The 23,575-nt window shown below is 47.0% G+C and overlaps 1 protein-coding gene across 1 annotated transcript; it reads left to right on the plus strand.

Moving 5' to 3' along the window:
* Positions 1 to 10,703: 10,703 nt before the first annotated feature.
* arsj (arylsulfatase family, member J) lies at positions 10,704 to 23,042 on the plus strand. The gene is made up of 2 exons (XM_030338979.1): positions 10,704 to 11,685; positions 20,976 to 23,042. The coding sequence occupies exons 1-2, from the start codon at positions 11,369 to 11,371 to the stop codon at positions 22,366 to 22,368; spliced, it is 1,710 nt and encodes a 569-aa protein (XP_030194839.1). The 5' UTR covers positions 10,704 to 11,368; the 3' UTR covers positions 22,369 to 23,042.
* The last annotated feature ends 533 nt before the right edge of the window (positions 23,043 to 23,575 follow it).

A 23,575-nucleotide genomic window follows, 5' to 3' on the forward strand; every position in this document is an offset into this window, starting at 1 on the left:
TGTGTGTATGATGTGTGTGTATATATGAATGTAGTGAAAACTGAGGTAAAATGTCCAGTTGAGCTCTCTCTCTCTCTCTCTCTCTCTCTCTCTCTCTCTCTCTCTCTCTCTCTCTCTCTCTCTCTCTCTCTCTCTCTCCGTCTCTTTCTCTGTCTCTGTATCTTTGTGTGTGTCTTTGTGTGTTTGTCTCTCACTCTCTGAATCTCTCTCTCTCTCTCTCTCTCTCTCTCTCTCTCTCTCTCTCTCTCTCTCTCTCTCTCTCTCTCTCTCTCTCTCTCTCTCTCTCTCTCTCTCTCTCTCTCTCTCTCTCTCTCTCTCTCTCTCTCTCTCTGTTGCAGTATAGCTGTATCTGTGTGTGTGCTATAGAGCAGGGTCAGGGCAGGACAATATGGTGAGGGGGGATGAAGGTATTATGGACTTATGGACGGTGGTAACTAAACTCCCAGGCTTCCCAAGAGGCTGACCCAGGATCAGAGGCCTAGTCCTGGACACCATGATGACCATGATCCCTCAAGGTTAACACTCACCCAGGCCCAGGTCACTCGACATTGGAAAACAACCGGGAGAATAGATGAGAGAGAGAAAGAGAGATTTTCTGGTGTTATATTTCTGCATTCTATTTTCGTACATTTTTTATCTTAGTTCTCAGTGTATATCCATTTTTATATTGTTATAACATTGTATTTCATTCCTCATTATTGAAACGTGATAACTGTATCTTCTTACAAGCAAATTGAGGGATAAATACAGGGTAGTGCAACGTGTTTATGTTCTGCGCTCTACACCTTACTTTCACAGCTAGAGGGTTGGGAGGTGAACAGTATGTGCGTGCGTGCGTGCGTGCGTGCGTGCGTGCGTGCGTGCGTGCGTGCGTGTGTGTGTGTGCACACTTAAAGGCCTACGTGCAGGTTACCCAGAAGTTTTGATTAATGGGTACATAAAACACTCAAAATATGTGTATCATTTATGAAATGTCTCCAAAATAAAGTAAAAAGTCCAGTTTTTAGGTAGCCTCAGCCTAGTACTAGAACTATGGCATCTAAGAGGTGGCAAGAAACACAAATAACATGTATGATGGCCCACAGCAGTATAATTTCGAACCTGTCAGACGTGAGAGGGCGAATGAGGAATTGCCGAGAACTGATGGCGGTCAAAGTCAATTAAATGCATGGTCAGAGGAGAATGAGTGGAGAGTTGCTATCCTTAAGGAACGCGGCAACGAGCTCTGGAGCTAGTCAATGAACAGCAGTGCATACAATAACGACACTTTTATTTATTTTTACTGTCAGTGAATAGCACCGAGTGAAAGTCAACGTTCTTTATATCTCTGACAGCGATTATGTTGTTCAGATAAGTACCGGTAAACTTAGTCAGAAGATCTAGAAATAGAAGGCATAATGCTAGCTATGGGCTAACTTAGCCTATCGGACACGCAATCAGTGCACTTGCAAATGGGTGCCTGCAAGTATAACCGATCGTGGTGTGACATTATTTAACCATCATTCTACCCGACAAATGTACATTGAACACACAAAGCACATCGTCCAACCCAGCGGATGCTGACAGACAGCCCACAACAAGCCAAACGTCACCACGGCGGGTGTGCCCTCTCTCAGTCTCGCACACCCGTACACAGTCACCCCAACTTATCCAACTCCAAGGCTAGGCTGCCTCACTAGACCACAACTAACCACAAGGCCTTCATAACCACGCAGTATGCCGAAGCCGAAAAGGACACACGCACAGTTGCACACACTCATCTTATGCAAAACAATCCGTTTTATCATCAAAGACTCTTACCATAAGTTAGAATGGACCCAAAGTATGTGATTGATACAGTCTGGTTTAGCTTTCGCTTGCTATCCGTATTTTGTATGACTTCTCAACATTACGTCTTTATTTATTAGCAGACAATTGCGATTAAAACAATATCGAGTTTGAGGTGCAATCATGGGATATTGCCCAGTATCCCGAGATAGCGAACCAATCAAATTGCGCCATCTTAGGAGGTTCACGTGTAGCATATACTAACTATAGATAATATCTATGTATTTATCTATGTATCTGTATAATCTGCTGAACACTCTCTTACTAGTCTCTACTCTCAAGGGTCTCAATGCGGCTTTGGTCCGTGTTTCCCCAACGTGACGTCATGCAATGCATTCTGGGGGAAATGAGAATCAATACCAAACCGCTAAAATAGTACCTACTTTTTCGTATTACATTCCGTTTTGTGATTCCTAACAACATTAAACACAATCAATAACAGTTTAAATCTTTAAGGGCATGGTGATTGCCATCGTTCCATCAGTGCGACCTCTGACCCTGACAAGCTCCAAAAGCACAACGAAGAGGATGTATGTAGAAAATAACGCGCACCACACCACCGCACGCCATTTACGAGATGTGAACAGCAGGGTTTGGATGTGCTCGCCGCTAGACCTACGAGACCGGTTCAAATAACAAAACAAAAACAGGAAACACAAGACAAGACAACGTCAACGATCGCCTTCAGAAGGAAGAAGGTGTGGGCCTTGAGTGGTTCTGTGGTGCAGTAATGGGGCATTCTGTGTGTAGAGAACCGGTTAATGAGCTCCGGGCCCTGGCTCGACCGCTTGCCAGGGACTCATGTGCCCTGGACCCTTGTAACGGCGCCACACCCAGGAAACAAGAACCTTTTCCTTTGTATGTGTTTTGATGTGAGGTGAAAGTGTAAGTGTGGAAAGAGGTCCGGTTGGCATCGTTGCATGACTCCTTGCGTTCTCTTGTGGAAGAGGAACAGATATCAATTTATGATCTTGGTTTTTGACAAATAAATGGCAATGTTGTTGTTCTTCCCCTGTAAATGTCAAACTGTCTTTATTCTCTTCTCTCACTTTAGGCTCAAGCCTCATCTGAAACTGTGCTTTGGTCTGGCTTGTCTTGTCGACTTTCCAAATTCACGTTCATTGTTTTACGATATAAAGTCATTGTTCCTCTCTAGCCAATGTCCGTTCTTCTCTGCGTAAAACTTTGTAGCTTCATCTCTAACAATCATTGTTCCACTTTGTCATTCTCCTCTCGGCGCTCAGGGGGAATCCCAGGACCCCAAGAGTCACCTGGAGACGGACCAGATGTTGCAGCACAACGAGACAGAGCGAGAGAGAGAGAAAGAGAGAGAGAGAGAGAGAGAGAGAGAGAGAGAGAGAGAGAGAGAGAGAGAGAGAGAGAGAGAGAGAGAGAGACTGCCAAGGCTCTCCTCCTCCCTTCTCCGTTGCTCTGTAAGTTATTTCATGTTTGTTAGTTCTCTAGTACCAGGAGGGTTGAAGAGAAAGAAAGGGAGGAAGGGACGAGAGGGGAGGGGAGGGGGAGAGAGAACAGAGGGAGGGAGGAACTTGAGAGTGAATGTGTGTGTGTATTTTTTTTTCTCCGTTCTCTTTTAAAGATCGGATGAGGTGGGCCCATACATGTCTTCACCTTGGGCCCCCAATTTGCTAAAACCGCCACTGTGTGTGTGTGTGTGTGTGTGTGTGTGTGTGTGTGTGTGTGTGTGTGTGTGTGTGTGTGTGTGTGTGTGTGTGTGTGTGTGTGTGTGTGTGTGTTGGTGGGCAGGGGGGGTTAGATGTCAACATGAGGCTGCAGTGTCACTAAAGCCTTGTCCCTGAACACTTTGCCAGGTATCTCCCTGAGCAAATCCAGCCTCCCTTAACGGTGGACATAAAGAACTCAGACAAGAACCCCCCCCCGTTGAAACTTTTGAGGTACATGATCATTTGAAGTCCAGCTTGACTTTCAACCTTTTGGTTGAGGTCCAATGGATAGCATTTCCAGGTCTGAACCTGGAAAAACAGGTTTACGAGGACTGTAAAAAAATATATGCAAAAAACACATCTCTCGGAGGGATGGCTTGGTGGATGTGTACGTCCGACCTGACTGGTGACCCGTCGTGAGGTCCAAAAGGGGACATTTTAGGACCGTTTCCAGTCCCTAACCCCCCATAGTTGCCCGTGGTGTGTCTTGCTGAGGGATGGTGCAGTAACTCAACGCGCCCTGAGAGAAAACAGCCTTGTTGATACAGTTATCTGAGCCAACTGGATAACACATTAGCGTTAGCCCGCCGCTCGTGTAACTCTGCCTCCCGAATGGTAGCGAGGGACCTACCGCGCACGTGTCTAGCAGGGTAAAAACACACAGGGGAAACAACGCAAGCTAGCGCTGATAGCTATTAGGTTGCCCACCCGGGGAAGTGATTTACCCCGCCCGTCAACGTGCAAACAGGTTCATTAGCTGGTCACCTTGGCTCTAAATATGTTGGCTCAGTGCTGCTGCCAGTGCCAGGAAATTGATCCAGGGCAAGGGGGGTTTCAGTTGCCGGCATATGTTTAGCTATGACATAATGTAGCCGTGAAATTCTGGATGCTAACATTAGCCCACCTGTGTTTTCCCTTCAGCACAAGAGTTCCATTCTCTGTCTGCATACGCTTGGACCTGTTATAGGGTCAAAGGTTAGATTTGGGGGGCTTGCAGGGTCCCTGAATCAGACCATTGTTGACTTGTCCCGCAATTTAGGCAAGTGAAACGTAAAACTCTCCATCTTCTTAATCTTTGTTCCTGCATAAATCTTGTGTTTTATTGTCTTTTTGTTGCACACTTTGTTTCCACACCAGCCTTCTCCAGATTCGGCATCGTCCAGGTGCCAACAACGTGCTCCCATAACACTTTATGTCTGGATGGGCCTACGCCATGTCCTCTTAAAACGGTTGATCAACCCGCAGAATTAGTTTAATTGGGCGTTCTTTTCTGCTGTTGTTTGTTGTGTGGAATGTTATCCCGGCGTCAGGAACTATAACTGCTGTACCTCCAGGTGCCCGTGCCTGTGCTCCCTCATCACTCACAGCAGAAGGAGCAGCACTGGAGGGGGGCTGGCCCGTTCATCTGGAAGAGGGGTCGTAGGGGTCCTTTGTCTGCCCCCCCGATCTGTCCATGTCTCTGCACTACTCAAAGTGTCAGGCCACCTCCTCCACGATCTCCCCCGAGATTATCTCACCGCCAAAGCACCCGTTGCAGGAATTCCTGTTTTGTGCTTCGAGGTTTTGGAGGTGAAGGGAGGCTGAACGGATCTCTATTGTCACCGAACCACATGTTCTCCTTCTTCTTCTTTTGTTCTTGAATGTCTTCTATGATAGGATGATCTGTTTTTTTCATGCCAAGACCACCGCTAGAGGGTCTCTCTTCGCCTGTCTGCGAGTTCCTGTGTACAATGTTTTCCTGCTCTTTTACGTACATCCGTCAGTTAAGCCAGCAGAAAAAAGCGAGGATGTTTGTTCCTGCTCAGCCTTGCCACTCAACCAGGAGCCCAGCCAAGCAAGAGACAATGATGCTATCAGTTGAAAAGAAAAAGAAAAGTCGCACTTGAGCTAACCCTGAAAGTGAACAAAGAGCGCCAGTGCTCCCTGTCTGGCCAAGATGTCTGTGCCGGGACTTGTCTGACATGCCTGATGTGAGCCAAGCGATGCAGACATTGAAATTCGAAAGCATTGTGGTATCCCTTACGACAGCCATTAAAAAGTAAGCACTTTTTTTTTTTTTTGTCCATCTATTGTGGTTCAAAATAAAGTATTTTGTGACTCAATTTCAATTCTGGCATCAAATTGTGAAAACGTGCCATGGATACATTCCAGACACAGTAATGAAATAAAATGAAACAGAAAGTTCATTATTCCAACCTATGGCGCCTTACATATTGTCTTTCAAAAGCCTGCAATTTGATCCTTTATTTCCAAGAGTTGTTTCTTTTTTCTGTTGGGCTTCAAAAAAGCTTGTATTTTCCCCTGTTCCCAATAAAACAAAAACAGAACCTGGAGCGGCCTGCTAATTTGTGTTGTACCTAACTTGCATCTAGCTGTTGTTGCTAATCATTGCGTGGTGGGGCTGGGTCCAAGACCCTTTCCATAATCATTTTGGACCCGCCAGACATTTTATTTGGCAGTTGGTTCTTGAGGGTCAGAGGAGCAAAACGTTGTCTAGGGGTTTATAAAGGAGGGATGGGCTGAGTAAGAAGATATGCATGAAGCTAGCAAGTTGCTTCCAGATGTCGGAGACGCTGGCTCTTCATTTAAATAGGGGAAGAGGTCAATTAAAAAGGAAAACAACAGAAGACATCTAACATCCATCACGTCCAAAAGTACAACTTTTTAATTGGAGGACAGCGTTTCATAAGTCATTTTACTCATGTGAACATTACTAGAACATCCATATCCCAGCCCAAAAACATTTTCGTACACATTTGCTGTGAATATTTTTTTACATGTTTATCTTCAACTCGCTTGTCCGAAATTGTCGTCTGTTGTTATGAGGCGCTTCATAGACAATAACCCCTGTCGCATTACTGGACAATAACGTTTTCTGAATATAATTCTGAATAGCACAACGTAACCATGTCAGCCAAAAGCTTTCTGTTACTGCTAAACAGTGCCCTTATAACATCGACCACATTCCCCTTCCCTATCAGATGATCAGCTATGATCACGCTAGGAGTTTCAAAAGAAGAGGGCTACCAGCTTGCTCCCTAGAGTTAACGGCTTATCCCAACTGTGGAATGTTTAACACAATAACAGACCCTTCGGCAGAGGAGTGGGTTGATTGAGACCGAAGCACCTGTAATCTTCCCATCAACAACCCCTAGCAGAGCGGCCCTTATCTGCTCCTGGGGGCCATTCTTCTTGGTAGAAGAAACTGTCAGTCAAAACAGCAAAAGTTTTTGGAAACAGTCTGTCGTCGACAAAAAGTGCAGGTTTTTGTGCTTTTGCAAACCTCAGAAAGCAAGGGGGATACATTGCGTCATCAGTGTCTAGAGAAGTACAATTGAGACATCTCAAGAGAATTCTAAATGCCAAATCTTCCCAAAAATAAAACCATTTAAGGAAGTATTTTTTAGTGTAGGAATGACTATTCTAACAGTTCTAGATCAGAATTCCGATTTCAGTGTAGCAAAAGACTCTTTCGGATGTGGCCAGGGAATACAGGGACACATTTCAGGACGGCCACACAAGCACAGATTTTGTTTACAAGGAGCCAACTGCCTTAGAGTGGGAGAGGGAGGTAGACATGCAGAGGAAATACGGAGAGAGAGAGAGAGAGAGAGAGAGAGAGAGAGAGAGAGAGAGAGAGAGAGAGAGAGAGAGAGAGAGAGAGAGAGAGAGAGAGACAGAGACAGAGAGAGAGAGAGAGAGAGAGAGAGAGAGAGAGAGAAAGAGAGAGAGAGAGAGAGAGAGAAAGTAACTGAGGGAATAGAAGGGACACAAAGGAAGGGAGAGATGGAGAGAGAAGGAAAGATAATTAGACAAACAACAGAAAGAAATTGAGAGAAATAGGGAATATAGAATGAGAAAAAAGAAGTGATGATAGAGATAAATAAGAAAGAGAGAAGAGGAGAGAAACAACAATGGAAAGGGATAAAGAGAAAGCCATTTCACTGAACGGAGCGCCATAAAGGTGTGGAAACCTTTCAGCCAAGCATTGCCACACAGCGTTTGTTTTAGTGTGTGTTTGTTTGAGTGTGGGTGCTGACTGCTGCCCGGGAGGGCAACCAGCCTCCCAGCCCTACCCGGTAATCACCCAATATACAAAAGAGTTCTGGGGGGAAAAGAATTGTCAGCTTTCGCACCCATTCGGTCCATGGCCTGTGGTTTGTTGTTGCACACACACACACACACTCACACACACACTAACACACACACACACACACACACACACACACACACACACACACACAGGCACTCACGCACACACCTACGCACGCACGCATGCACGCACACACGCACACACGCACACACACACACACACACACATACACATGCACACACATGCACTGAAACAGTTGACTGGGCTGTTGGTCACGGTTTCCTACGGGGGTGAGGGTGCGGGGGTTAAGCTCTGAGGATGACTTCTTAATAGCAATGACGTCATTTTGGAGAATTGTTGTCTTTCCGGGATAGTCATCTCAGTCAAGACGATTAGGTGGAATGGGGACACTCGACACTGCAGCAATTAATTGCTCATCAACGTCAGAAGTGCAATATTGTGATAGTGAGTAACTCAATGTCTCGCAACGACTTCATTTAATAATATAAGAATAAAATGTTGTCAACCTCTGTAAGAATATGGTAAATATATTCCCTCAGCATGGCTGGATTCATTAAAGCATATGTATCAGATAGTACAGGCTCAGTATCCACTAGGCTGATAATACGATACGTTCAATGCTATTCTGGAACTCCTTTAGAATAACAGACACGTGTCATTCAGAAGCTTCTGGGGGTCAGAGCCCCCAGCCTATAGGGATGCTTCAGGTGGAACACATCAGGGCTTTCAACTGAGAAGCTAATGCAACTAACGTTTCCGCTAATGCAGAGAGGAAATAAACATTCGAAAATGTTACGGGTCAATGTTGGAGTTTTTGGTTTCCCGTTAAAGTTGACGATCGGTGTGTCCTTCCTGGTGTTCAGCTTAGTTTATTGGGGTGTAAAACACTGGAACACGCCATCCGGGCTGCACGTCGGGCACGTGTGTATGCCTGGGTTAGGGTTAGAGTGTGTTTATACATGTTTATGTTTGTTTATTCATGTGCATTCTGCATACACACATGCATTAGCGGGCCCGTGAAAAAAAACTGCCATTACGGAACAGAAACACACACACACACACACACACACACACACACACACACACACACACACAAGCACAAACACACACACATACACACACACACACTCCCCTCCCCTCAGTCACCTCTTGCCAAATTCAGCACCTCACAGCAGGGCTCTTTATATAGCATTAAAATAATATGGGACAGTTTTAGAGCGCCGTGAAGGAGGGCGAGGGGGGTAGAGGGCCCAGAGCCTGCAAGACGGAAAAGCCATTAGGGGCAGAGACGCTATGGGTCCCCCACAACGCACCACTGCCATAGATGTTCCGGAATAACATTAACTAAATATTTTCTAACGGCTCCCCGGTGGCTGCAACACTTTGTGGTGTCTTAAAAATACTCCTCGCTCATTTCCTCGCTCGTTTATCTTACTTTTTCGGTTTTGATCTTGTTAGGAAATGGTGGGCATTGTAGCCCACCGTTTGCCCGTGAAACCCCGCCCCCACACCCTCGATGTGATTGTAATGTACACCCATACCAAGTGGGTCGTCTGGCAGACAGATTGAAACAGTTATTAGCCATAAGGCTGCTTACATCGTCGAACCACACATGAATAACATTTGCCTGAGCATATTTGAGAACTTAATGATTTTGCGTTCATCCAACGCAGCTAGAAGTGGTGTGTAGAGATACATAACCCAGATTCAGATAAGCTGTTTAATTACAAATCGATTATGTGCGTTCAGAAGTGCAGTTCGCTGGGTAAGCATTTGCTCTTCCATTAGCCGCCCCCATTGACTTTCAGAGTTACAGTAGCATAGCTCGTGCTCATGCGAGTGGAATACAATTCTAATTATTTTAAAATGATATCCAACGTGTCCAACTAGTCGCTTATTCAAAACGAGTGCCATTGACAACACAACAAGTTTGTCTACAAACAGATTTTGCCACTGTTTTCCATGCTGTGATTATAAGGCTATCTATTACTATATTACAACTATATTATCGGCTGCTTCTGCCTGGGTATTCTACGCGGATGGTAACCTGTCAGCGGTGCATCACATGTAGCCGAATAATCACAGCTCCGATATAAGTATCTGTATTCACATCCCATGGGCATGGGCTAGGCTACTGTAACTCTTTAAGTCAATGGTAGAGGCTAACGGAAAGCAGACGCTAACCTAGTGAACTCCCCTTCAAGAACCGCCTTGATGCATTTGGAATTTAACCACTCGTATGAATCTGGGAAACACAGGCAAATGCTTGGCATTGGAAGCGTATCGGTTGGCAGTCCATTTGTAGTTTGAGTAGTATTGACCAATCACGTTTGAGCAGGCCTTGGTTGGTGGAGAGCAACAATGTCGGAACCCATCGGCTATCGCCTGACGACGATTTTAATTCTCTTAATATCTTAAACGTAGGCTGGCTACTTGAAAAACAATCCGGTCTCAGACATTGTTTATCAACTCAAACTCCATACTTGTGTCTAAAGTTGCTAACTGGACTGTAGACCAGGACCGGTGCATGGAGGAGGAAGTCTTGGCCCATATATCCGTTATCTGGCTACACTGGAACCCCAGAAATATGGCCCATTGTACCCAGAGGTATATCGCTGTTGGACGATAACTGAAGATTTCCAAAAAAAAAACAATCTCGTATCCCTTTAAGGTGCAGGTATGCATTAAGTGTCTTGTTCTCATGCAGTGCTGCCCACCTTTAGTCTGGGAGTCAAACATGGCAACTACACAATCTACTTGACACTGTACATTTTATATATATATATATATATATATATATATATATATATATATATATATATATATATATATATATAAGAATATACTAATACATGAAATATACTATACAGAACTAGTGCTGTTGTGTCTGTGCAAAGAGAGAGAGAGAGAGAGAGAGAGAGAGAGAGAGAGAGAGAGAGAGAGAGAGAGAGAGAGAGAGAGAGAGAGAGAGAGAGAGAGAGAGAGAGAGAGAGAGAGAGAGAGAGAGAGAGAGAGAGAGAGAGAGAGAGAGAGAGAGAGAGAGAGAGAGAGAGAGAGAGAGAGCTCACACATACATAGACCTGCCTCCGCGGTTGGTATTAAACCATCTGTGAGGACTGGCTGTTCTTTCAGTCCTGAGTCGACTGCCTCGGAGGAACAGTGCTGTGTACAGGGATGGATCCTCCTGCCGCTGCACAGTGGAGACCCGTCTTCAGTCGTGTATGAAGTGTAATATGCAGGTACGCATTGAGATCTCAAACGATTTGTATTCATGAACTTTATTTCGACAAACGTCCATTTCATGAAAGCTGCACAACAAGTGAAGAAGTAAACGGAGTGAAGCCTCAGGGAACTTCCGTCTATGTCGGTTTGATTTGGAAATGTCTTATATATTCGGATAATACTTCAAGATCTTCAAATCCATAGAGGTGAAGCATAACTACTTGAACTTTTTATTTCGTGTTCATGTGAAACTTCCACGTGGACCTGTCGACCCTGTTTCGCCTCTGCACGACCGCGTAATCGCATAACGCTGTCAGTGGAGAATGAATGAAGAGTGAACCGATTATTTTCCAAACGCTACGGTGACCGAAGAAAGATGAACAGCCCGATCAACGTCATCGTGCGCTTTGGCGACGTTGCGGCGTGCGCGACGGTTCAAGGCACCATCACTGTATCTGCTCGCGAGGTGGCAACGTCACGGACCTTATGATTTTTTCTCTTGCGCGCGTCAACCTGGCTCAAAATGTTGTGCACCCTGTGGCTGTTGTTGCACATGCTGTTCGTGCACGTAGCGCGCACGCGCTGTCACCAGCAGATGTCATGGGAGAACTGGAACGGCCATTCACAGAACAACCGAGAGAACGAACTTGATAAACCGAGCACGCAGCCACACATCATCTTCATCCTGGTGGACGATCAGGGCTTCCGAGATGTGGGGTACCACGGGTCGGAGATCAAGACCCCCACCTTGGACAGGCTGGCTGCTGAGGGGGTAAAGCTGGAGAACTACTACGTCCAGCCGCTCTGCAGCCCGTCCAGGAGCCAACTGATGACTGGCAGGTGTGTGTGTGTGTGTGTGTGTGTGTGTGTGTGTGTGTGTGTGTGTGTGTGTGTGTGTGTGTGTGTGTGTGTGTGTGTGTGTGGCACACACTGTCTGTCTGTCTGTCTGTCTGTCTGTCTGTCTGTCTGTCTGTCTGTCTGTCTGTCTGTCTGTCCGTGACTTTGTGTGCGTGATTAATTCAGATGACTACACATTTAGCCAATACCCCACCTGTATATTCTTGTCGTTCACGTCCCGACTGACTGCTTCAGCCAATGAAGATATAGGCCAATGAAACACGTTATTTTTCAAACGTTCAATTGTGTATTACATTCTTTGAAACACCCAGAAGGAGCAAGACGGAGAGAGCTTGACTATAAATTGAGGGAAACTGTGTGTGTGTGTGTGTGTGTGTGTGTGTGTGTGTGTGTGTGTGTGTGTGTGTGTGTGTGTGTGTGTGTGTGTGTGTGTGTGTGTGTGTGTGTGTGTGTGTGTGTGTGTGTGAGTGTGTGTGCGTATGTGAATGTGTGCGTGTGCGTGTGCATGTGTGCCTGCGTGTATGCATGCATGCAGCATGAGTAATTCAGATGATGACTACACATTTAGCTAATACTTTGAGCAAATACTTTTTAAATTCACGAATTGAATAGTGTATGATTGATGCACACATCAAAAGGCGGACATCTTCAAAACATGACTCGTACACCTTTTTTTTACTAACCCCTTCCCGTCCTCCTCTAATTAGCCCCATGTTGTGTGTGCTGGTGTGGTTACTTTGTGACCATGAAACGCAAAGATCGCAAATTCCACCCTAATTTATTTAAGTGTTTGCAAAAGTGGAGGGCGGGGCTATCGCCTTGGCAGCAGCCGTCTCTCCCGGGGAAACGATGGTCTGGGGTATTAAACAGCACGGCTGATGAGTGATGAGTTGGGGAGGGATGTGGGTTGGTCTCGTCTCTTATGGCTTTTCACTTTGTAGTCGGTTCGCTCATGTTTCACATCAGCAGTTTCCTCTTCTCCCTGGGCATGCAGCCCTGGTTCAGGGAGGCAGGGGGTGGAAAGGGGGGTGGTTTTGCCCGGCATCAGGAAGGCCTCCCTGGGTTTGAGGGTCAGGGCTTAATGGGTGAAAATCGGTGCGTCGATATCGTGTTCCCCGCTGTGAAATGAGCCTGGCTCTGGATTGATGTGTGTAAGATGTCTCTTCTCGAAAGTGTGATTAGCGCACGTGGAAATCTGTGATGGGAAACACACGACGGCCTCACCTACCAGATAGGATCCATTCACCGTAACAATAGTGCATATGAGAGAGAGAGAGAGGGGGAGAGAGAGAGGGGGAGAGAGAGAGAGAGAGAGAGAGAGAGAGAGAGAGAGAGAGAGAGAGAGAGGGACGGGGCGGGGGGTGGGAGAGAGAGGGGGGGGGGGGGGGTGGGAGAGAGAGGGGGGGGGGAGTGAGAGAGAGAGAGAGCCAAGCCAGACTGATGGTAAATCTTACACCAGTTTTAAATGAATCAGGTTGTTTGTTGAGCATCACTCTCTGTTCTGTTACAGTATGTCGCTGAAACACTTGATCATTGTACTATTCTGCTCTTCACACTTATTGGACACATGTTGAAATGCATGTGAAGAGGTCACCCTGCACAAGTTTGAAAGTAAACTGTGTCGGCCCGTAGTGGATTTTGTGGACTGCCAAAAGTTGTGTATTTTTACGAGGTAATTTACAAAGCCGCTTCAAGGGTAAAAGTGTAGCGTCGTTTTCTTCGTTGCCTTCCAGGCGTTTGGTTCCGTCGGCATGGCAACCACCCGCACCTCACCCCTCGGCCACGTGCCTGGCCTCTTTATGTAATCAAATAACTCTATTTTGTTTTTCTTTTTTTATACCAAACCCCGTCATAAAGAATAACTATACTCCCCCGCGGTACGCGGTTTGTTCTGTCCAAATGTCCGCCCTGAAGGACAGGTTGTCTTGTTTCATAAATGGCCACTGTGTGCTAAGGGGAGCTGACAGGTTCTTATAAACACTACTGAGGGCGGACGGGTGAGCTAACGCCATGTGACACACACCCACAGTGCGAAGGGCCACTTCTATGATTTCCCCCTCCTCCACTTTATTCCAAGTGTCTGTTTGTTTCAAACGCGCAATGTGAGACTGTCAAACTCCACCACGTATGTTTTTTGACGATTTTGTACGATTTTCAAGTTGTACGCTTGGCTTGTACTTATTAGCAAGGTCCAGATGCTTGGATTGCGTCGTTTAGGGGACACCTTTACCCTGTGAACCCGGAAGGTTCCCCCTCTGACAGTTACACGATGACCCCATGAACCCTCGCCCTCCTCAAGCCCCATTCGTCTTACACGGTGACTTTTAAGGTGCACATACATCATGTAGATGCCTTTGGTGGACCCCCCCCCCAACGGATCAAAAACACTCCTTAACATTCTTTTCTTTGACCGAATGACACAAGTAAAATATCCTCATTAGTGTTGTCGATGGGGAGAATGTGGTGATTTACTGTGCTTAGGGGCCATTTTTGTTCTTGATTTTGAAAACGTATCCACAGTACACAATACCAATTCACCAATGGAGAATCTGCTAACTTTTTTAGATGCGTTTATCCAAAGCGCTTTACAGTTAATCCTCATGTATTGAATGACCAGGTAGCTTAGGCTTCTTGCCCAAGAATGCTGCAGATTTTGGGGATCAAATGCCGAATGTCATATCGTTTGAGTCAACCACCCTAACCACCAGACTACCCCTCTCTCTCTCTCTCTCTCTCTCTCTCTCTCTCTCATACACACACACACACACACACATGCACAGTGGTGGAGTGTGTGGATGATGGCTGGTTTAAGCAGCCATCATCCACACACACACTCCCACAAAGCGATTGGACACAGCATTGATACCTACAGCTGGAAGGTTGACACACTCACACAAACACACACACACACACACCAACTCACAGTCACACACACACAAACACACACAGGCACACACGCACGCAAGCACACTCTCTCACACACACACACACACACACACACACACACACACACACACACACACACACACACACACACACACACACACACACACTCTCTCTGTTCCACCTTCTCCACCTTCGGTGTGCTGTGCTAAACAGATTAGACCCTCTCCCCAAAGCCCTGGAGATGATCTGCTTGAAGGATTGTCAGCCCCTTCATGTTCACACCCACCGGGTTCCTGGAGTCCAGAGACAGACGCTTTGTTTTCGTGGCCATTGACTTAGAAAAGTACAAAACACAGCCGTGTCATAGAGGAAGAGCTAAAGCTCTTCTACCACTGGTCCACAACATTATAGTCACCATGTACACACACACACATACACGCACGCACGCACGCACGCACACACACACACACACACACACACACACACACACACACACACACACACACACACACACACACACACACACACACACACACACACACACACACACACACACACACACACACACACACACACACACGTCCCAAAAGTGTGAATGCCTTAGGGAACCGGGTAATGTACCTGTCCAGACAAATCCACAATGAAGCCTCTTTGACAGGCCTCATGCATAATGAACACACAAAAAATGGGTTATTGACAACACAGAGCCAAAACCCTGCTCTATCCTGCCTTACCTCAAACACACTAGCAGTGATGGATTCAGGTTCACTTACACTGCAACTAGTTGACACAATAGCTGGCATCAGACGAGTCTACTATGTGCAGTCTTAATGTAATATTTTGTATTTCTGTTTCATTTAAAAACGCTTTATTCCTCTTTTACGTTCTCCTCGTCATACCCCGTTCACCCTTCCTCCAGTCTTCACCCAAAGTGCCACAAACAGCGTTTTCTACTACTTCACCATCCAAAACGGCCACAATCCAATCCACTTCTCCTTCTTTTTACTGACCTGCCGCGGATGAAGCTCCACTTGAACCCAAAGGAGAGCGGGGCGTAGAAGTCGCTCTCAAAGGAACTAATATTCCTTGCTATTCCCCCCTCCCAATAAAGTCTGTCTTCAAGACTATCCACTCTGTTATCTGTGTGTGCATTACGCCGTCATCCTGGGGGGCCCTCCCTCCACTGCAGGGCCCTCACAGACCAGTAGCCCCGTTATGCTGTATTGAAACTCGTAACTTCTCTTGCTCCCCCCCTCGGAGCCCTTCTCTTCGCTCTCTGCTCACTGGCGTCACGCTGGTCGGATGACAGGACGGAGAAGATCGATGACGGAGGCCTTGGAGATCATTCCTAAGGTTGAGGTGGTCCGGGGCCGGTGGAGGGGGTACGCGTGCCTCATCATGTGTGAAAGGTGAATCTCTGCATCTCTGATGATGAGTGAGTAGGGAAAGACTTGATTGGTGGAGAGGGTAGGGAGGGATAAGGAGAGCTGGGGCTGGGTACGGGGTGGGCGGCGGTGGAGCCAGTGGTCCGCACGGCTCTCTCTCCAAGGCTGACTCTGATTAGACGAGGAGAAGGGAGGACGGGGGAGGTTAACTCGAGCCAGGTGTAGAGGAGGAGGATGTGGAGCAGGGCAGTTCACAGACGCACACAGGCTGGCCCAGGCTGGGGGTGAGCAGCAGTCCTAGGGCTTGAGTGGCTGAGATAACAACCAAAGAAAACCCAACTTTGAGCACCTTAGTGGTGGGAGCGGTTGGCTGATGCACTTGACTTGAAGTCAAGTGCAGACCCTTTTGAGGACAGATATCCTCATTTAATTGAATGTTGTGGGCCATTGGTTGCTCTCTGGCTTTTGGTCGGGTTGTTTATACTAACATTTCCGAGGAATATCTTTTGAATCAACCAGTCTGGCTGTCAGACGGATCGTTAAATCCAGAGTTCACAATGCGGCTTGCAGGTCGGTTTCTTTTTCACATGGCCCTGGGTGCAATCAAATCCATGCACACTTTTGCCTTGAAAACCGGTGGTAAAAACCCCTCGTTGAGGCTGGAGAAGTGGAAGTCGGTGACTCCCAGGGGCCCACCTACCTATGCAGGACTGGAATGTTTTTTTTTTGTTTTAAGAGCGGGTCTATATATCAACTGGATTGGACAAGGGGACTGATGGGTGGAGGGTTGTTGTAACTGCCGTCATCTGAAGGCCTATCCTCTAAAAGGCAAAGAACAAAAAAAAACGTTGGTAATCTCTTGAAAATCGGACTAACACAACCACATGCACACAACCACTTCATGTCACAGGAGACCCCTGTGTTCCAGCTTGTACCGCTCTCGTACCAGTCTCAACATTAAGACCAGCCCCGTTGGACTTGATCCGTTCAGGGTTCACAGTCCCTTCTCTCCCCCGCTACACAGCTGTGACCTCTTGTTCTTTGAACACCAGGAGCCAGCAGGACTGCTGGGGCCCATCCTTCAACCAAAGAGGGAAGAGGAGCTATGGGTCTGTTGCTGTAAACAGACACACTTCAAAATCCCGACAAAAAAAAAAAAAAGACACACTTCAAAATCACCACTACAGGCCGCAGTGATGCTATGGCTTTCGTCCACTGTCTTTGTTAGCTAGCTAGTCAGCTAGTTAGGAGTGTAGGGTTGCATCTTATTTTGTACAGCAAATTGAACACAGGTGGATTTTAATTCATGATCTTGATTTATTGATGTATGTATGCGTAGCGAATATATGTGTAGCGAATTTAAATATATAAATAGGCTGTCATCTTTCCAAAGGACAAGTTGTTCAGAGAAATGTTAAATTGGTCACACCTTTGACACAACCCTGGAGGGTAAAACTCTTCCCTGTGGGTAGTTCTGCTCGTCCTTCATAAACTACAACAGGAAAAGCAACCACCATCAGTGCGCCCGTCCGCATCTCAATTTATCTCGCAAACTCAGCTTTTTATTCACCCACAAGAAACAGAGCCACAAACAGCCAGCAGGAGCCTAAAATTAAACCTTAAGCGGAGGTTCAATAAATGCTAATGGAGGCTAATTCCAGGCTGATTCCGCCTCAGTGGAGGCTGTAGATAAGGCCAACCCACCAGGCAGATGTTCCCTCTTAGGTCTGCTGTTGTTCGCATTCCTCTATTAGCTATTAGCGCCGCATGTGTATCGCATAACTGCGCTGAACAACAGGCCCTCCTGTATGCCTCAGTCGGCTGGCTTTGTAAGGGGGCACCCTCCCGACCCTCCACCACCACCCTCCCCGCCGCTCCCCGGGACCCCCTACGGGCGATGAGAGGTCCCCCTGACGCCAATGAAACACACTCTGAGAGACGCACACAACTACACAACCACACAGGCATAATGGTTCCCATCAGCCACTGCTGCTGTCTTGTGTTGTACTCTGAACCCATTGACCTCGCGGCTCAAAGGCAGGGGCTGAATAGAGCTGTCCAGAAACCGCCACCGCCCGCAACCCCACCCACCCACCAGCCATCTCGAGGAATATACTTGCAACAGCATTTTTTGCTGCATTGAAAAAAACGTTTTTGTCCCTGGGAATCGCTCGCAACCACACAAGATTGCCCTTGGTTGATTTCAAAATGCTCGTGTAGACATGTGTCTGCCAAGTGGTGTGGTTTACCCAGATCTAATTTGTTCTTGAAGCCAACTCTGCAATTTGTATTTATCTGATCTAATGTAAGACCCTGGCCGGCGATTATTGAAATAATAGGCACATGGAGTAGGACAATGAACGGAAGAGTTAACATGGTGGGGTCCTCGATGTGTGTACTACTTCCATATGTTGTGAGGACGCCCTGTACTGAGCCACAGGGACTCATCCGGGGAGGGAGCAATTGCCCGTTTAGTGCACACTCCTCTCTGGGTTAAATGAATTATCCTTTTGCTGTCTGGTCTCCAGCTAACAAACACATACTCTCTGTCTCCCTGAGTCTGTACTGTGTTTTTTTCAGTCCTTCACTTTCCTCTCTTCCCTCCATCTCATTCCTCTCCATCATTGGTCAAGTGGACCTCTTCATGACAATTTGTTATGTCTGTAGCCTCATGCCATTACACTACCGTACATGCATATTTTAACTATCACATCTTCATACCTAATAACTCAAACTGGCGTGTCTGATGTTCCACATTCGTCTAGAAGCAACAGGGTCAGCCGAACATCTGTCTTGACGGGATAATGTTGTGTCAAACTACTCGCGGTGAATTATTTCACTTAGGAAAACCTGCCAGTTCCACTTAAGAAAAAAAAACAAACCTCAAACAACATTCCAGTGTGTCAGCGTGTCCACAGATTGGATGTTCCCTATCTCGGAGGTCTCGTTGCGGTCTCCTTGAACTGTAACACTTCCTCGATGGTTGACATCCCGGAGCCAACTGCCATTTGTGTGTAGCTTCACCACTCATTTGGTTGGCAGAAGTATTTTGTATGTTCGGTGCTGATGGATATGTTTCATGTCGTTTGTGTAGGATTGGTGTACGTCTAACTCACACTGAGTCAAATAAATACAGAACTTACATACAACATGATTTGTTGCATCATGAATTTGACTTGAAGGATTTAGTTAAATGGGGAAAGCTGCGCATACCTGGGCTAGCTGTTGTAGCGCTTGTGTTAGCCAACTGGTGAGCGCAACGCACAGTGGGAAATGGAGCGGGGCTGAAGGTTGGCGGCAGACGGCCCTCTGGTGAGACTCCAATGGAACACTCCGGTGGAGGAAAACCCTGAACAAACCCTAGCAGGCTGGGCTAGACATCCACTAGCTCATGGACTAAGCTAGCTGTCAGCCACTGACAGCTAAGACTTCACGGCGAGCCCCAAGAGAAGGAGGGAGCATTAGAGGAGAGGTTAAGAAGTGGGTGCGTTGAGTATATGTGATGTGTTTCTGAGACAGGGGTGGTGGGGCAGGTAGGAGAAGCAGTGCTATTCCCAGATGGGACGTCCAGCGGATGGCAGTGGGTTCCTTTGTTTCAGAGCCAGCAAATTGTAATGTCGGGACAGAAATGAAGTCAGAGGCAGCGGTAACCTTCTTTTTTATTCTCAGTGCAGTAACTCCCTGAGATTTCCAAGTCACCTGACGTTGGAGCCAAAACTGAACATCCTAAATAAGACTTGGCATCAAAACTATGGTTTTGTTCCCTAGCATAGCCTGTTGGAATCTAGTCTGTCAATTCGGGGAATTGATTACAGTTGTTTTTTCAGATTTCAGGGGTTTTATTTTCCTCCAGTTCCCCTAACGTGTCTCAGAAGTATAGGATATGGTAGATGATGTATTAACGATGGACAGCCCCTGTCCATCGTTAATACATCATCTACATCTACGGAACTTTACGCAGTTCTGTTATTTATTCGCTACGAATGAATCAGCAATTTATGACTCTGCAATTTACAGGACAAATCGAAAAGAAAATGACGAACAAACAACCAAAAACTCCAACTTATGTTTTGAACCCGAGTGAAGCAGTGAGGATGATTGAATGTACTGGTCGGTTGACAAATCGTGCAAACGTCTAATGGAATCGTCCACTAATCGATTCAGATCTGTTCCCTGGCTGGTTTTACATGGCATATCTTCCTCTTCCATCCCAACAACTAGATTCCATTACACATAGTATCCTTGAACAGCCTCATTTTATTCCAGTGCAGACCAAGGGTTGGATACAACCAGCTAATGCGTGGAGCACTCCTGGTCTCCCTGCCTTAATCGGTCTTAAACTGTTTTCCTTGAACCGATCCCATTGTAATTACACACCGGATTGAATCAGGTATCATTCGTTGATCTGCACGGGCAGCATCCCCCATTTATGTGATGCAACTGTTTAACGGTATAGGGCTTATGAAAAGGCTCTTTTGTCGTGCAAGGAAAAAAATAACCTAATTTAATCACTTTAGAAACTTCCATTGGCTGCATTTCAAGTAGATTACCAGAAAAGGCTGTGAATTGCATTGGGCTTATTATATTAGGAAGGCATACAGTAGCACGTCTGAATTGGATGAATACATTTATACAGAAATTGCCGACTTCCCGATCTCTGCCTGTTTTGCGGTGAGTCATGGCCTTTTGGGCATCGTAAGCATGGAACAAGCAAAGCTCTATTTTCAGTTTGGTCCTTCTAGAAAGAACATTTCCTAATGATGCCAGCTTACATTGTCAACGTAATGGTACGTTTGTAAGTCCTGCAGTCGATATTGGATATGATTTGAGGGTGTAGCATTAGACATAGCACTATATTATTATGATATAATAAGAATTTCAATTTCAGCTTGACATTCTTTTCGCTTCACCAATTCCAACAAATGTTTTCTGTGTATTCAGGATTTTCCTCCTCTCTGTGTCCTGCCGGCCATTGACCAATGACTCGCTCTGTGTCCCCAGGTACCAGATCCACACGGGCCTCCAGCACTCCATCATCCGCGCCACCCAGCCCAACTGCCTTCCCCTGGAGAACGTCACGCTGCCCCAGAAGCTGAAGGCGGCCGGCTACGATACGCACATGGTGGGCAAGTGGCACCTGGGCTTCTACAAGCGGGGCTGCATGCCCACCCAGCGGGGCTTCGACACCTTCTTCGGCTCGCTGCTGGGCAGCGGCGACTACTACAGCCACTACAAGTGCGAGGGCGCGGGCATGTGCGGCTACGACCTCCACGAGGGCGAGGAGGCGGCCTGGGAGCAGGACCGCGGCCTCTACTCCACCCTGATGTACACCCAGAAGGCGGTGAGCATCCTGGAGAACCACGACCCCCGCCGCCCGCTCTTCCTCTACATGGCGTACCAGGCGGTCCACTCGCCCCTGCAGGTCCCCGAACGCTACCTGGAGCGCTACAAGAGCATCCCCAACATCTACCGCCGCAAGTACGCCGCCATGGTGTCCTGTCTGGACGAGGCGGTGCACAACCTCACGCTAGCACTGAAGCGCTACGGCTACTACGACAACACGGTGCTGGTGTACTCCTCGGACAATGGCGGGCAGCCCTTGGTCGGGGGCAGCAATTGGCCCCTACGGGGCAGCAAGGCCACCTACTGGGAGGGGGGCATCCGGGCGGTGGGCTTCGTCCACAGCCCGCTTCTGGTCAAAAAGAGGACCAAGTGCCGGGCGTTGATCCACATCACGGACTGGTTCCCCACCCTTGTGACCCTGGGCGAGGGCACGCTGGACGAGGACATGAACCTAGACGGCTACGACGTGTGGGAGTCCATCAGCGAGGGGCGCCGCTGCCCCCGACACGACATCCTGCACAACATTGACCCCATGTACGTGAAGGCCAAGAACGGCTCGTGGAAGGCGGGCTATGGCCTGTGGAACACAGCCATCCGGGCGGCCCTGCGCGTGGGCCACTGGAAGCTGCTGACGGGGAACCCGGGCTACAGCGACTGGGTGCCACCGCAGACCTTCTCCAACCAGATGCTGACCAAGCGCTGGCACAACGAACGGGTGAACTGGGACCGCGGGAAGTCGGTGTGGCTGTTCAACATCACGGCCGACCCGTACGAGAGGAGCGACCTGTCCCAGCGATACCCGGTCATCGTCAAGAAGATGCTGATGCGGCTGGCACAGTACAACCGGACGGCCGTGCCGGTGCGCTACCCGGCCAAAGACTTGCGGTCGAACCCCCAGTACAACGGAGGGGTGTGGGGGCCGTGGTATGAAGAGGAGAAGGCGGTGGACTCGGAGGAAGAGGGGGTCAACGGACTGCTCACCAACCACCTGGCCAAAACTAGACCGTGGAAGAAAACAAAGAAAGGGAAGGTAAGGAGGATGGCCGATTAGTCTCGTCCACCTCCTCCCTTTCCTCTCCAGTAACTGTGAATGACTTTTCCTTTGGCGTGCTCAGGGATCGACACACATCCTGTATTGTGGGATAATCATCAAGTCGTTTTTTGGGGGGGTTGTTTGTTTTTGTTGCTGGTTTTCAATGGTTATTTGTACACACCGTAGGACTCGTTTTCAATGGACCGTTATTGAATGGCTTAAATTAAAACATAGGAGGGGTCCCACTTGTTCCAACACTACTGTACTGCCAAAACACAACCAAGACCTCAAACTTTCAAGGTTAGGGCTCCTGAGATTTTTATTTTCCTCACAAAGAGTGTTTATTTTCCTAGGTTTGGTTGCATGCTTGAACTTGTCAGAACTTTCTGATTGCTTAGTGGATTATACGCCAGAGTATAGAGAACAGTTTTAAACTTTATAAAATAAATTAAAGAAAACATAGTTTTATCGTGAAGTAATTGTGGATAATGGGCTTGTTGAAATGGATATCTTTATCTGATCGGATAGTTTATGTGATTTTTCTTCAAGGGTTTGCAAGCATGTTCTGCCTGCATACTAGTAACCCCGATACTTGTGAAACTATAGTGAAACAAGGAGGATGTTTCTGGTCTGGCACCAGGCCAATATGAACGAAAGGCAATCTGACTGAATTAAAAAGACCCAGAAACAAACTTGCCCTGTGACTTGCCTTTATTCCAAATGAGCCGCAACTGGTTTCCTGTGGTCCTCACATGTCTTCCCGTCTTCCTCCAAAGAGCTATTCTTCCTTGTTTCGCTTTTTTTTGACACATTACTGCCAAGAAGATCTGTTTGTGGAAAATACTAGAAAGTTGGATCAGGCCAGTAATAGAGAACTTGCTTTCTTACTTTGTTGCCAGTCCTAAAAAAAGTCTAGGTTCTTTAGTCACGGTCTAACTACGAGTGTGATCAAGGAATAAATTAGTTGGTAGATATTTTCATCAGTACAACCATATTTTCCATGTTAATGTGTTGCCTGGAAACAACATAAACAGACGTTGACTTCCCAAAACACGAAACATGAATGCCTGACTTCAGCTTAGTTCAGTTAGTCTACAAATTAGATGTTCTTGCCTAATTGTCTCTTAAAATGTCCCTTTTTCAGTCATAAAATTTAACCGAGCATGAGACAGAGCAGAGACATTTTTTGAATAGCAAACCACAGTAGATGCTATGTGATTTTATT

This window comes from Gadus morhua, chromosome 17, assembly GCF_902167405.1.
Source record: "Gadus morhua chromosome 17, gadMor3.0, whole genome shotgun sequence".
NCBI classification, from domain to species: Eukaryota; Metazoa; Chordata; class Actinopteri; order Gadiformes; family Gadidae; genus Gadus; species Gadus morhua.